This window comes from Vigna unguiculata, chromosome 5 (genome assembly GCF_004118075.2).
Source record: "Vigna unguiculata cultivar IT97K-499-35 chromosome 5, ASM411807v1, whole genome shotgun sequence".
Taxonomy (NCBI): Eukaryota; Viridiplantae; Streptophyta; class Magnoliopsida; order Fabales; family Fabaceae; genus Vigna; species Vigna unguiculata.
In genome coordinates, this window is record NC_040283.1 from 46,169,511 (window position 1) to 46,184,280 (window position 14,770).

At 33.1% G+C, this 14,770-nt stretch overlaps 2 protein-coding genes across 2 annotated transcripts; both read right to left on the minus strand.

Moving 5' to 3' along the window:
* Positions 1-4,074: 4,074 nt before the first annotated feature.
* On the minus strand, positions 4,075-8,456 carry LOC114183748. The gene is made up of 11 exons (XM_028070878.1): positions 8,179-8,456; positions 7,846-8,042; positions 7,701-7,761; positions 7,422-7,470; positions 7,092-7,146; positions 6,912-6,999; positions 6,543-6,661; positions 6,047-6,172; positions 5,813-5,900; positions 4,717-4,871; positions 4,075-4,418 (listed from the first exon to the last, which is right to left on the minus strand). Exons 1-11 carry the CDS (start codon positions 8,381-8,383, stop codon positions 4,359-4,361), a joined length of 1,203 nt encoding a protein of 400 aa, XP_027926679.1. The 5' UTR covers positions 8,384-8,456; the 3' UTR covers positions 4,075-4,358.
* Positions 8,457-10,006: 1,550 nt separating this feature from the next.
* Positions 10,007-14,770, minus strand: LOC114183598. The gene is made up of 11 exons (XM_028070677.1): positions 14,399-14,770; positions 13,931-14,049; positions 13,312-13,424; positions 13,036-13,235; positions 12,404-12,685; positions 12,257-12,315; positions 12,080-12,116; positions 11,887-11,958; positions 11,616-11,766; positions 11,215-11,358; positions 10,007-10,841 (listed from the first exon to the last, which is right to left on the minus strand). The coding sequence occupies exons 2-11, from the start codon at positions 14,040-14,042 to the stop codon at positions 10,443-10,445; spliced, it is 1,569 nt and encodes a 522-aa protein (XP_027926478.1). The 5' UTR covers positions 14,043-14,049; positions 14,399-14,770; the 3' UTR covers positions 10,007-10,442.

Consider the following 14,770-nt stretch of genomic DNA (forward strand, 5'->3'; position numbering starts at 1 on the left):
ATTCGCAAGAAAAGATTTTTTTGTGCCATTTTTTATAAGAATCTTAATTGACAGATAATTCTTTTGTGGGTAATTATTTTTCACAAAATTATAAAATTTGCGAGTATTTCCTACAAAATTTATTGTGAATAGTGTTTTATATAAAATATTTTACAAAAAAATTGGTAACAATTTCTTGTAATTTTTTTTACAACAAAATTTGTAATATTTCCTACGAAAAAAAATTCAAAACAAAATTAACAAGAAATTTAAGTTTTTTTTTTAGTAGTATGACATGCATAAAAATTAAGATGGGAAAGATCTACATGGCAGAAGAAAGGAATCCATCAATTCATTATGATGGTAGTGTCTAGTTTAATCCCAAGTTGGTTTGGAAGGGATAGAACATAAATTCCAACATATAAAATATGTGGGTTAGGAATCCTCAATCACTCGATAAGGCAATCAGATCATTCTAAAAGAAAAATAACAAACACCATATTTCTTTACTGAATGCAAACAAATACATGATGATAAAGGCTATAGATAAATACTATATATAACATTTTATTATGCCACTTCATCTTATTAGATATTTTAAACTCTGTTGACTTCGTATTAATCTCTTTTTCTAGAAAAAACTATTAAGTTTTCCTTTCAAATATGTATGTATTGTCAATTGCTTACTAATTAACAAAATTATGCATAAGAAGATGATGATAACGACAGAGATGCCTGATGATGACCTTCCTCCTGCATTGATTAATTAGCATCTTGAAGGTATATGTCACCTTGTAAAGTTCAGATTTATGAAATTAAATTATTGCATGCACAAAAAATTAATCAAGAAAAATATGCTTCCAAAATTCATGTATATGTTGTCATCCATGACCAATGCTCCCGATTAAGGCATGTTGTCATCTTTTGATCCTCTTAATTCTACTGTCTAGAACACCAAATAAGTTATTGCTGCATAATTTTTTCTGCATAACCTTTTACTAAATATCAAAAGCCAAAAGACAGACAAGAGGGCATGTGTTGTTTCTTTATGTACTGAACTTAGATACTTTTCAAAAGCTTCAACTGTAAACTTTAGGAGACATACACTAAAATTATTAAGCTTTACAACATAAAAAATTATCTCCTGTTTTAAAAAACTCTGATAAAAAGTAATTGGAAGAATAACCATCTGAAATTATTGACCTCTCTTTTGAAGTGTTTTAATTAACTAGTCTCTACAGTTTAAAAGATCTGCATTAGTCATACAGAAGTATAAAAATTCTTGCTAAATGAGTCCCTAAACTTTCTCAAAATACATTAGCATAAGGACTAAAATGATGGATGCTTAATACTTTAAAAAATACTTATAGAATTTATCTGTTTTAGAGACAGTACAGTAGAGAACTTTAGAGACTGATCATTGATAAATGCAAAAAAAGAATGTAATTATAGAAGAATATAACTGTCGATAATTATTCAAAGATTTCATTTTCTGTCGATAAATATTATCAACTGCATTTTTATTGATGAATTTTTGTCTATCAAAATCCATGATTTTTAATGAATTTTTGTAATTATCTACGGATAATGACAGTCGATAAATACAAGCTTTTTTTAGTGATGTATAATTAATAAGGAACTTTAATTAGCATCCTTGCGTGTTTAGATTAAGTTGGAATTAACAATAGCTGAAAATTAAATGGTATCAAATGGAAGTTATTCCCCACCAATGATTAGGCAAGAAGACAAGGTTGAGAAAAGGTCTTGCTACCAGCATTCCATCTAATCATTGGAGAAAATGTCTTTGCTATAGGCTCATCCCTTTCTTAATAATTATTTAACTTTGTTAAAAAGGTTTATGGGCGATCCTATTGATGGTGGTCCATGATTTTCCAACTTTTCCTTGTCCACTACATGTGTCGCCTTATTCATCACATTCCACTGGATATAAAGTTATGTCACAAATTTATGAAGGACCATACTTTCTGACATGATTTTTCAACTTAACCTTCTCAAATTCCAGTTTTCTACGTAATATTGATGATATAATTTCGTCATTCACTATTTAATTGTAGACTAATTAAACTTAATTATTGTCACATCTCTAACAAGAATGATTATAGCTAATTCAAGGGTCTGGAAATTGTTTTTCTCAGTTAATCAATCTTGTTATCAGTAAATTTGTATCTTTAATTCTAGTGACACAACAAGGGACAAACAAATTTACACAAAAAAAAAAATTGTTGCTTCTGCATGAAAACTTTTTCTCAAAATGTATTTCATGTTCATCAACTGTCATGAACTAACTGCACATTCTTTGAAGATCTTATGCAACAGTTGATCTCATACAAATTTCTAAATGTTTTTGCCAGCCGACAAGATTAACTATGGACAGAAAAATGATGATCCATGTGATTCAATTGTGATCTACAAGTTGTAATAAATCTTCAAAGGTAATTATGCAGATAAGATCACTCCCGACAAGTTGTTTTCATAAATCAGGACTTTAGCATGTGATCAAAGATTCAATCTTGAAATTCTTATCATTTTGTAAATAAATGACAGAATTCAAAAAGATCAGTACTTTACATTCCATGAATAAATATTTTGATCACCCAAAACTCATCTTTTATTCCTATTAATTTGCAGTGATCCATGTGCTTCATCACAGAACTAATACAAAGAAAGAAAATATTTTTGAAAATAACTCTTATCAAACACGCCTTTAATATATCTTATCAAACTCTTCTAGCTTCATATGCAAGCAATAATTTCATAATAAGCTGATGGAAAATTGGAGTCACATGACTTGTTTCAAAATTTGGCAGATGGAGGCAGCACTTTGAGGAGGCTGACGTTACATGCCTCCACTAACTTCTCTCACACATTGATTGATACATCCAAGAATGGGATATGTCTCCAAATCTAATTTTCTTTTTTTCCTATGGATTCTTCCTACACAAGAATTACCTTAAGTCCAAGGTTTTCTAATTTCACTACAAAGTTTTTGTTTTATTTTGTTTCTTTTTTATTATTTCCTAGAATCTCCATTTAAAAATGACCAAATAGGACACTAAAGTGTCATAATTTTAGAATAGAAGACATCGATTTCATGCCTCATTCAGATGTCTATATGCATGGAGCTAGAGTACTAGAGACAGTTTAACTTACCTCACACTAACATGCTTGTTAGACACGCAAATATACATAAATACATGCAAACAAAGAGAGACAACTACAACCTAGTTACCTCCCAAGTTGTACTACAACAACCGTGCAACCCTATGCAGAGTTGTAGGAAACAGAAGGTGGTGTCTCGTGTATAACTGTAATTCACTGGAGTGGCAGGACAATGGATGTGAGCCATGGCAGAGTTAAAGGTAATGATTGTGATAGGTTTGGAACAGCACATTCATAGCTTCCAGCTGTTGTTATGCCAATGCTTCAAACATAGGCCATGGTCTTCTCATTTAGTGTCTTGATGGATTGGGATGAACTAATGATTTAACATTTCAACGTCAAAAACAAATATACCTTAGTGATTGCCACCACAACCAGCACCAATTCTTTTTATGCACAGTTCATGTACTACTTAAAAATAAAACAATTCTTGGCAATGCCAATGTATGAATAAAGAAATATAATTTCCCACCTTTACTGAACTTTCTCAAAGAAATTAACAGTGAATATATTATTATTAAGAAAGTTGAATAATAGTCAAATACAATTTATACATCTATTTCCATGAATCCCATTCCCAGAAAAATAGTTAACTGGAAATCAAAGGTTCTGTGTAATAAACAAACACTGTTTGTATTATGTTTTTTAGAGAGGGGTTGTAAATTTTTTGATTTTGGTGGAGCTTAATGAAAATTCATCTATTTAGCCACCTCTACCAAGTGAAATGATGGCTTTAGTTGTTTGAAATGTTTCACAACATGTGCTCATGTAAACGCCGACAAGAAAAGGAATAAAAGACACAAGATATGAAACCGACCATGAAGCCCCAATATGGCAATGTCAAGGACCCAAAACTACTAGAAGTCATATGGATAAAGATAAAAAGGAGCTTACGGACCCAATAAAAAGGAGTCATAATGGAAATTGTCAGCATCTTTTAATGATCAAGTTGGGCTAAACAGACACTTCTTCTGAAAAGTACAAGATGAAACAAGTAGCATTTATACTGACTAAATCATCTATCTATATACAGAAGTCTCCTTAAGTAGATTACTCTGAGATACAGACTAGAGTGTTAACTATAGTCAAGAGATAAAAAACAAATACTGTACCATAACACAGCTCCATCAAAAGATAAAAGAGGAAAATTTGTGACGTTCAATTACAAAGCTGCAGTTGCTGTTGTCTAGCTAGCATAACTAGTGCTTCCATCCCTTTGAGTGACCATCTTGCATGTAAGGCTCTAAAAATCCAATAAACTGAAAATACAAAAAAAAAAAAAACAAAAAACATTGAAAAGAATTAGGTTGAGAATTTTATTTTAATTGACAAGTGCTTGATAAAAACGAATCCTGCTTGAAAAGTACAAACTTTTCTCCAGGTTTAAACCTTACTCCCAGCATTGAATATTAGATGAGTCTAACAGTAGTTACATCAAAATGCTTAAGGTTGAACATGTTGTCATACTTCAAATTATGAGACAAGATAGGACGGTATGTCATGCATTAACCAATATGGAAGCAGATAAATACCAGAACTTAGTGGGTATCCACACACCTTACTTCCATCTTCATTCCAGCGGGCACCATATCCATCGGCAACCCTTATTTCAAAGACAACTCCATGCGGTGGGACAATATGCACATTCAGCCAACAACAATGTGCTATTAAGCGGTTAATGGCATCCTTTGCAAGCCTATTTTTATTAGAATCTAGAAGAACATTGAAAAAGACAGGATCAGTGAAAACGTGATCAAGTTATTTGAAAGCAGTGCACACTATTAATACGTTCACTAAACATTCCAGCAAACATAGTGAAGCTAACTCAGATAAAATCTTCAGACAAATTTTGTTTGAGCCCAAAGTCAAGATGTCAAGCTCAAAACATGGATTTTGTTGTAGTTAACTAATTGAATGTGGCGCAGTTATGTAGGGTAGCCGTAGGGAAATAATATAGTAGGATAATTATGTAGCAGTTATTTATTTGTATGTGGTGTAGTTACAGAAGGTATGTGTTGTTTTTCTTTTTGACGATAGGAATTACGTTTTGTTAGAAATAAAGAAGGATTAAGAGGTGGTTCGATTATGAAATTCATTCAAGGCTCGTATTACAAGAGATGTGAATTTTCAAGGGTCTTGGGAATGTGAAGAGTAGGCAGTCTCATGAAGAGTTAATGCATTCAAATTCAAGAGAAGAGTGAGGAATCCACAAGTGTGAGGTCACTTAAGTGGAGAGTCTCTTGTGAAATGAGAAGGTTTTCAAGTTTGACAAAACTTGCAATCTTCTTGAGATGTTTAAATAGTCATAGAGGCAAGAGGTGTCGAACCAATGTTGTGTCTTATTATCATTCCTTCGGTTGAGGAGTTTTCCCAATATGATTAACAGTGTTTCATGCTTATTTTGTTATTCTGGTAATCAGAGCTGAGAATTGTTTTTTCAGAGAAGAGCCTTGAATAAGGCTGGTTGGAAAGTTCATCTACCAAATTTGAGTGTACGCTGTAATTCCATTAAGTTCCAGTTTTAAACCTTATCAAATTCCATCGGAAACAGATTCCATGAGCCAACAAACATAGACAACCAATGCATCGAAATCAAAAGGAAAACACAAACATATATCTAAAAATATTTTATTTCAAAAAAAAGAACCCTTACCGTTTCCATTTAGAGAACCCCAATAACTACTGGCACTCCTACAAGCATGCTTGGCCAACGCACGAGCTCCATGACTCAAGCCATTTTCCTGAATAATGATCATATAAGTGCACATATAAAATTTGACTTAGAGCATCAATAGCATCGTCCTATAGAGACTACAAAAACTTATTATAGGGAAAACAGTGAAAAGTTCTCCAGAATCTTATCACTCATTGTTCTTCAAGTTCTTACATTTGGAGTGCAGGGTATATTAAAAGAGGCTAATAGAGTTGATATTGGCGGAGGTAGTGCGTCAGAAATTGTTCCTGTGGTCTGCATCAGACCTAGAAGGCCTTGAACACCCTCATAGCTTAATCCCTATACAAAAGTAGGACAACGCAATAGTCAGAAACTATACTAAAGAATTTTTATACGAGAACATTTGAGTATTACCATGAACACATGTAAGTAGGAATGCATCAGCAGCCATGGTACTGCTTCTGTCCCTCCTATGCAACAGATCAGTGAATAATTACTAATTATTAAGTTAACCATTGTTATTCTCCATATGAAATAAATACTATGATCATAGGTTTAGTATTCAACTTTCGCAAATCAAAGACAACATCAAACCAATAATTAATCATGCATACAACAAAGTGGAAGCAGCCTTTTTAAAGGAGTTATAGATGATTTTCAAATTCAATAAGAGGAAATTTAATATGGTATCAAAGGAAATTGAACCCACACAGAATAAGCTAGCCAAAGAATCGTAGGGTTGAGGGGTGAATTTTGAAACAATGATTGCAAGAACACCATTTTCACGTTCCTGCTCCTCTGTGTAGAACCTCCGGTAGACTTTTACACCTGTAATGCTATCCAAGTGTTATTCTGGAAGAATCCATATAAATCTGGAAATGATTAAGCTAAGACAGATTAAATGGTGGTTCTTTCATCTTAAAAACTTTCGGGATTATAAACACAATTTTGAGAACAAATAACCACTTCGAGTACTTAGTTAGTTCATTTGGAGTTGAATAACTCTTAGAATGGCTATTTGTCTAGTAGATACACAATCCAATTCCCCTTCTTTGTCTATAAGAAGGATATTCAGTACCTTCTTCCCCACTTTCAACTCCTGGAAGAACTTTGTCAAGGCTTTCTGCCTCTAACATGGCAAAGAATGTTGGATACCGTCTTACTCCCTGCACAGCAAAGCATTAATGCAGTTAAGAGAGAAATGCAAAGAAAAACCATTACAGAATGAAGCAAATTATTAACCACACAAAAGCAGTACCTGAACTTCGAACACCACAGACTTGTTAAAGAGAATCAGATTTCCTGATTTAATCCTAGAAACCAAATTTGGGGTTAAAACGCTAAAGAAAAAAAAATTAAAAGTAAAATGGCCTTCCATATGTATTTTACATCTAGAAGACTCAGTTCCAAAATTCAGAACGCAACATTTAATTTGGTGGTCTAGCACTAACTCGATTAGAATCACGTGCATGATAGTGTGCCACTCTTCTATAGTGGAGGAAATGTGACTCCATGATGAATTATTGAATAAGATTACAGTTGTGCATATCTAAGAACATATTTTTAATTAAAAGTAAATAAATTGAACCTATTGCACTTCCCACTAGCACACCTCCCTTCAATTGTTTTTAGGCCATCTGCAAGAAATAATACCATACTCCATAAGACTTTGTACACATATATTGCAGTAGGAATGAGAATGTCCTGTTCTTAAAATCAAGGTACTTTGGGTGCAGTTTTTATTCTTTCTTTAAGTGTCAATAGATAAATTTTTTCTACCAAGCAACACAGTTCAGCAAAAGCACATAATTTCCCGTCCTCATTACATAGAACAACATATTCAAATAAAGTACAGACTGACAAATACCGGTTAGCTGTGAAAAGAAAGGCTCTTGGACGTGGAGTTCAAAGGAAACACCCTTCAAAACCTGTGGAAACGAAACACAATACTGAAACAAGCTTATGCATTCAACAAAGTGGAGAAATGAATCAGTTAACACAGCACTATTTACATTTACAATTTCAAACCCCTTCTCCAGAATCAATTTTTGCCACTCTCGTTGTTTCTGCTGTATGGAAGAATCTTCAAATTCATGGCCCATGGCTAAATTGCTGCCAGTCCTACAAAACGTTCCAGAATCAATACACCTCAACAGAGCTGAAGCCAGACGCTTGTACAAGGGATACGGTGGCACTCCTTCCAAAGAATCTGCAAAAACAGTTAAAAGATGCATATAAGTTGTGTTGACTGTTTCACTCAAGAATTTGGACGGTTATTCGAGGATACACACATAAAGAAAACATCTTTAACAGAAAACACACGAAACACAATAGTATGCAAGTACCATCTGGTTGTGATTGTGAGTGTGAGGATGATGGGTATGTTGGGTCATCTTTGAGAAGGGTGGAGCAGAATTGGGAAGAAAGATTGAGATGGTGAGTGCAAGAACTGAAACTGAACCTAACAAGTTCTTCTAAACAATCACCGAGCTTCACCGGAAACGAACACCCATCACCATTTTCACCGGAAACACTACTTTTCTTGTCCATTTTCCGCTCAATTCTATCGTTACTACTGTATTACATTGATGACTATGGGTTGAATTTCATGGAATTATTTTATTACTTCTCTTACCAAGTCTACCTTCTTCATTGTTTCTGGAAGGGCGGAAAACATTTTAAATTGCATGTAAATCTATTTTGAATTTCGCAATTCAGAAGTATATTATACATGTATAATTTCATTAACAAATATAATATACTTATACATCCATAATACATCATAGATTTATAATACATTTTGAAATCTTAAACCCTAAATATTTTATATCTATAATACATTTTTAAATTCAAATTTGGATTACATATTTTAAGGAAAGATTTTTTTGAATCATACAACTTAGGTATATATTTTACATTACCTATTTTCAAAAATGCATTTTTGATTATGTAATTCTGATACAATCCTTTGTTTAATCCAGAAATACGTTATAGGCAAAACAATTTATAGTATATTTTTAAATTATGAAATTTGTAATCATATATTATGAAATTTGGAATTTCAGATTAAGAAAATGCATTTTGAATTATAAAATTCAAAAAATATATTCTGAATTATCTAATTTGAATACATTTTAGAATATAGAATAACATTATGCATTTGAATACATTGTATAATTTGAAAATACATAACAAATTACAAAATTTTAAAATTTAAACATATATTTTGAATTATATAATGTAGAAAATATTTTCAAATTATACAATTTATGATATTTTTTTGTCTGAAAATATATATATTTAAGATTATATAATTTGGAAAATATTTCTGAATTTCATGATCCAAAATTTAAGAGAGATATTTTAGATCTTTCCAACTCCAATGAAGGTGAAAGTGGAAATCATGGATTTGCAAAAGTAATTGTCAATTACAAATCGCATGTTCAACACCAGATTGCAAGCTGGACCAAATTTTGTTTGTCCAGTAAACTAATTACTTTTCCCACCCCCTTGTTTTCTTCCTACAAGTGAATATATCCAGACAAACGTCAAAAATATCACTTCATGGGTTTCAGGATTCTAGCTTCAATCCAGAAGATTGAATGATCCAAAAATTTTCTAGAATGTCAATTTCACAAAATTTAAGAAGTCTTGTAATATTTACTTTGAATTGTTCCGTTACAATATATTTTTGAATTGTAAAATTTAAAAATGTATTATAAATTATACAATCTTTTTTTTTAGTTGTGTAATTTAAAAATATATCTTAAATTAAAATTTTTTGACTGTTTAGATTGTATACTATATATTACTTAAATTTACGATTCAAAATTAATTTTTAAACCGTGTATAAGCATAATTATCCCGTCTGAAGGAATGAAAAAGAAGGGTATACGTTAATTGGAACGACGTCGCTTTAGATTCCAACGTGGGTCTCTGGGGAATGAAGACTTCTTTGGCCAAATTCGATGAAAGGGAGTAATTAAAAAATAAGAAAGGAAAAAGATAAAAAGAAAGTATTAGAGTTTAAAAAGAAAAAAGATTCATTGAGCTAAAAGAAAAAAAAGTGAAAGAAAGACGATTTGACTATGAAAATTGTAAGTATATGAAAATTAGATAATCCAAATTAAATAAATTAATTTACATTTAGGAAGAAAAGAAAAGTAGATAATCTTAATAAAACTGACTCTTTTTGTATTCTTAAAACAGTTACAAACAATTGTAGGAAATTTTGTTGTCATTCTTAAAAACATCCTAATTACATAACAGGACTTAGATTCATATGATCTGAAAACCTAATCAAATGGACAAAAATATTGATTCATCTATTGTTGGATGATTTTTGTACATCGGTAGAGTATTTGGTTGGGGTTGTTCCCCAAAGTGCATATTCTCTTCTAAACAAAAGTTGTGTGAAAAATATATCACCCAAAGGCAAATTTCGGACACCTTCGGTTCATCTTTTGACTTGTGTATGTATTGGCTATGTACATGCTACAACTGTTGTATCGGAAGCTGCTTGCACATTTGCATTCCAGTAACCTGTTCCTAACTTCTTTTGGATCAAATCTTTAATAAAACAATTCACTATTGATAAATTCAGATGCTGTCAAATCACGATCTCTTTAACTGTTCCTGATTCCAAGGCTTTGGTTGGTGCAAAATGAGGCTCCACAGAACCATCTGAAAGATTATAACGATGCTCATGACGAGTTTTTATAGTCCACAGCAGAATTAGCAACACCATGAACACTGCAAGAAACAGCATTCCTAGCCATACCATCTCAGCAAATTTCTTCAAAGGCTTGCAGTGGTTGAAAAGGACTTCAGAGAATGCTTCTTTTACTAGTTTGCATTCCAACAAGTGTTCCACACTAGGATACACATTCAGCACGTCCTGAATTGAATTTGTGTAAGCCTCAACTCTCGTGTATTCCCTGCCGCTAATGTAATACAAACTGTCACAGCTTCCATCAATGGCATCCGGACAAGTGAATGGTTTCAATGCCTTCACAGGAAACGGTGGTGTTAGTATATCTTGGTCTTCAAAGTGTTAAGAATTAGATTTTAAGCCTAGTTTAACCCACAAAACCAACTTTTAAGGTGAAATTATGTGATGTTTGTTAGGTCTACTGTTTTTATCTGCTATCGAGCCACTATCGGACTACTCATTGATGTCTAGTCTCATGCATGAGATATATATACCTATGTGTGGGGAATGTGTTGGAAGTTCTAGATTGGCTAGAAATAAGGTCAATTCATATTATATAAGTGGATGCAAATTCACCTTACAAATCAATTTTGTGGGATTGAGTTAGACTTAAAGTCCACTTTTTAACAATAATCAAAAGAAGAAATAGAACTCATGAAGAAAATGTTACCTTTGGGATGTCTCCTATTCTTATAGTGTTAGCAGGGCAGTTCTCGGGCTGGTATAAGTAGTTTGGTGGAGCTGAGAAAGGGTTGCAAACATGAGCAAGATTCATATCTGATGTTGCCTGCATGGCTGATATGTTTGCATTCACCTGACAATGACCAAAACCAGAACATTACTCTTCCTTCATGAGCTGGCTACGTTGGATTGAACACCAACATTATTCAAATAATAGACCAACAATCTTTATTTTAAGAACTAGACTTGTTTTTTACCAATTGATTGGTTGTGTCATTTGAGGGAACAAGTTCATGTTTACTCTTATTTATATGAGTAGAAGGTTCAGTTTATGCTACTATTATGTCGATTGGTTGTGTCATTTGTGAATTGTGATTTTGCAGAAGTTACCTTATTAACAAGGTCGTAGATCCCCGCACTAACATCAGATAGAACTGATTTTGCCGAGAGCAATTCATCACAAGGAAGGAGTGAGCTTAGGCTGTTGTTATAGGGATTTTCTTGAAAGTTGTTAAGAGCTGTGCATGCATCACCAGAAAATCTGTAACAAAGAAGAACTCTTAATATTTAACTCTAACTTCCACCTTAAAACATATCTATTGCAGTAAAAGGATTTACGCTGTTGAAAAACCTATGTAATTAAGAAAGGACTTCGATTTACTTTTCTAAGAAGAAATAGACCCCAAAGAGTAGCCAGCATATCACTGTCATCAACCAGCATAATATTACAAGCCTGTGAAAAAAGAAGAGGAAAACTATAAAACAAAATCTTAGATCTGCAACACAAAAGATACATGTAAAAATGAATACACTTGCTTCTATAACTTCAAGCTAATACAGTTTAGCTTGCTTACATGTATAGTGCCCGCCGTAACCTCAGTACTCCAGAAACTGTTCACAAAAATTTCCAACATTTTATGAGAATCATGTATAATCTGTAGAAAATAAAAATATGATGTAGAGATTTCAATTTTTCATTAATCTAAAGATACAAGTCATTAATGTTAAACATATAGAACAACTGAAAATACCTGACAGAGCTATTACAGCAACCAAGTTGATGCTTATAATCACTGTGGTAGTTACAAAACTGCAATCAAAAGATTTCCCTTATTGCCACGAAATGCATTATTGATTTTACATATGATTGGAATAGGAGAGATAGAGGGGAATCTTACACTAGTTTCAAGCCCTTGTTAATAAGGCGCCTATTCTTTCTGGCTTGCTTTTCAATGTTTGCAGATGCATCATCAAGTTTCTCAGTAGTGGAGTCAATATCAACGGATGTCTCAGCAGTGACATTGGCTTCCATAAAGTTACTTTCCATGTCTTTTAACGCTCCTGTTGTGTTTTGTATCGTTTCTGATGCCTCATTCGCTGTCTTGATTATAATATTAACAGCATTCTTAGCTTCAGAATGGAATCTTGCACTCCCAGCAAGAACTAGCCCAGTTGCAGCTCTGCAAAAACAAGAGCCATGTTGTTTTCGTTATTACTTTCAAAACTAAATTTATGGTACTGATTAACACAGTTCATGCCTTTCTTTGAATCTATTTCCATTGTGTTCATGTTGTGGTTTTAGATAACCAACTAGTGTGTACAAAATTGAAGCTAAAGACAATTCCGTTTCAATTTGGAAGACTATATAGTTCTTGCCTAAAGTTTAAAAAAAGGTCAATTTCAAGGTTTTTAGAGTTCTCACGGCAGCTACTGCTCCAACATTTTCTGCATTGGTAGCTATTTAAGAAAATGCTTCTATTCAGAAATAACATAGTTACTTAGGCTAGAGAGAAAGGGGTGAATCACTTACATAGCAAAAGTAGTGAGTAATATAGCCAAAGGAATTGAAGGATCACAACTCTTGTAATTACAGGGAAAGACCTTCTTAACCCTTCTTCTGTCATTTCTTTGGCAAACCAAGGTTATTACCGAAAAGATTCCATACACAATTCCACACAAAATGCAGAGCACCCCAATTGCATATCCATATACTCCAGTGAAGATCACCGACTGCAAAAATGTTAACATGTTAACAACATCTTTGATGCTACAAATCACATTCATGGAAAAAGGGTGAGAGATTTACACTCCAATAGTGCTTGTTGGTGATGTTAAACCCTCCTCTGTATTTCTCGAAATGATCTAAAGGGTCCACTCTGATGGTATTATCCGATTGTGTAATGGTATCTGACACATTATCTGCATCAAGCATAAACATAATAACTCTCACTGTCAATGACACAGCTAATAGCAAAAAATTAAACAAGTGGAATCTGTCACTTATATCTATCAGTCACTTAATTTGGTCTTATACAAAATTAAATAGATAATGCGTGACCTGCTCTAATGGCTTTTTAATGCGTGAAGGACAACATAATAAATGGTGCAAAACGTTAAAGAATATCATATTCATATCACAGAGACGGAATTCCATTTGATTTTTACCTAAGATGTATTGCCCTCAAATTAAGGTTGTTGCTTTCCACCTTAGGTTTATCAGTCGTGTACGTTATTTAATTCTTACCCAATTGGACAATTCATGAGATTTGACAAGGAACTGATTTTTCAATCATACCATTAACATTAACAAGTTCATACATCCCTAATCCTTTTCAGATCAATGTAAACTCGAATAACCCCAAGTGCATGGCAATTTGAAAAAATCTGAAGCGATATATTGAATCTGTGATGAAACCAAATGTTACCTGCAACAGAATCACTAGGTGAGAGGGCTTGTGAATGTACTACTTCTGGGAAAATCAAGGCTACAATAACTATAACAGACACCAGGGTGTTGTTGCTGCTAGCTTTGACCATCTTTAACCTGCAAAATCAAGAACAAAGAAATGTTCACATATTATTCTCCTTAAATTCAACTCTGTGCATTTTGTTCTGTAACTGAACCAGAAATAAAACATACGGGACCAACTCAACGTAGAGGAAAGTAGTTTCTAACGGTTCATGGTTCATGATGTTATATATGTATATGCATGTTAGATGTTAGATACACAGAAGAAGCAATCTCCTTCACGTGCAGTGAAGGTGTAGCAGTTTTCTGTGGTGTAATTGCTAAGAACTTTTAAAAGTTTTCCTTTGACACAGAATGAGTTGGGTACAAGGAAAGAACATTTTTTGACTGTGGAAGTGCATGTGATCAATTCCAAATAACTTACTCGATAATCTGAGCTAGGAAAGGTGCTGCAAATTCTCTCCAAGACCCTGCAAGAAGTTTCACTGCATAATCCTTTTATTGGCAGAACTGCACATCGCACATGAAAAGTGCATATAATCTTCCTTTCTCAATCTTCTTTAACACAAACAGCTTCTGCTCGAATGGCCACATTTGGGTGCAGAGAAGTGTTTATATATAAGCACGAAGAAATTCAGAATAGTCAAATGGTATTCTAAAGGAGGAACAAGCCAAATCCAACCTCAACAGAAACACTATGAGATCTTTGATGTCTCTCTTTAACTAATTCTCAACACAGAAAAAAACAAAATAAGAGCGTGGAAGGGTTGGTTTCTTTAGCCAAATGTTTATGGAT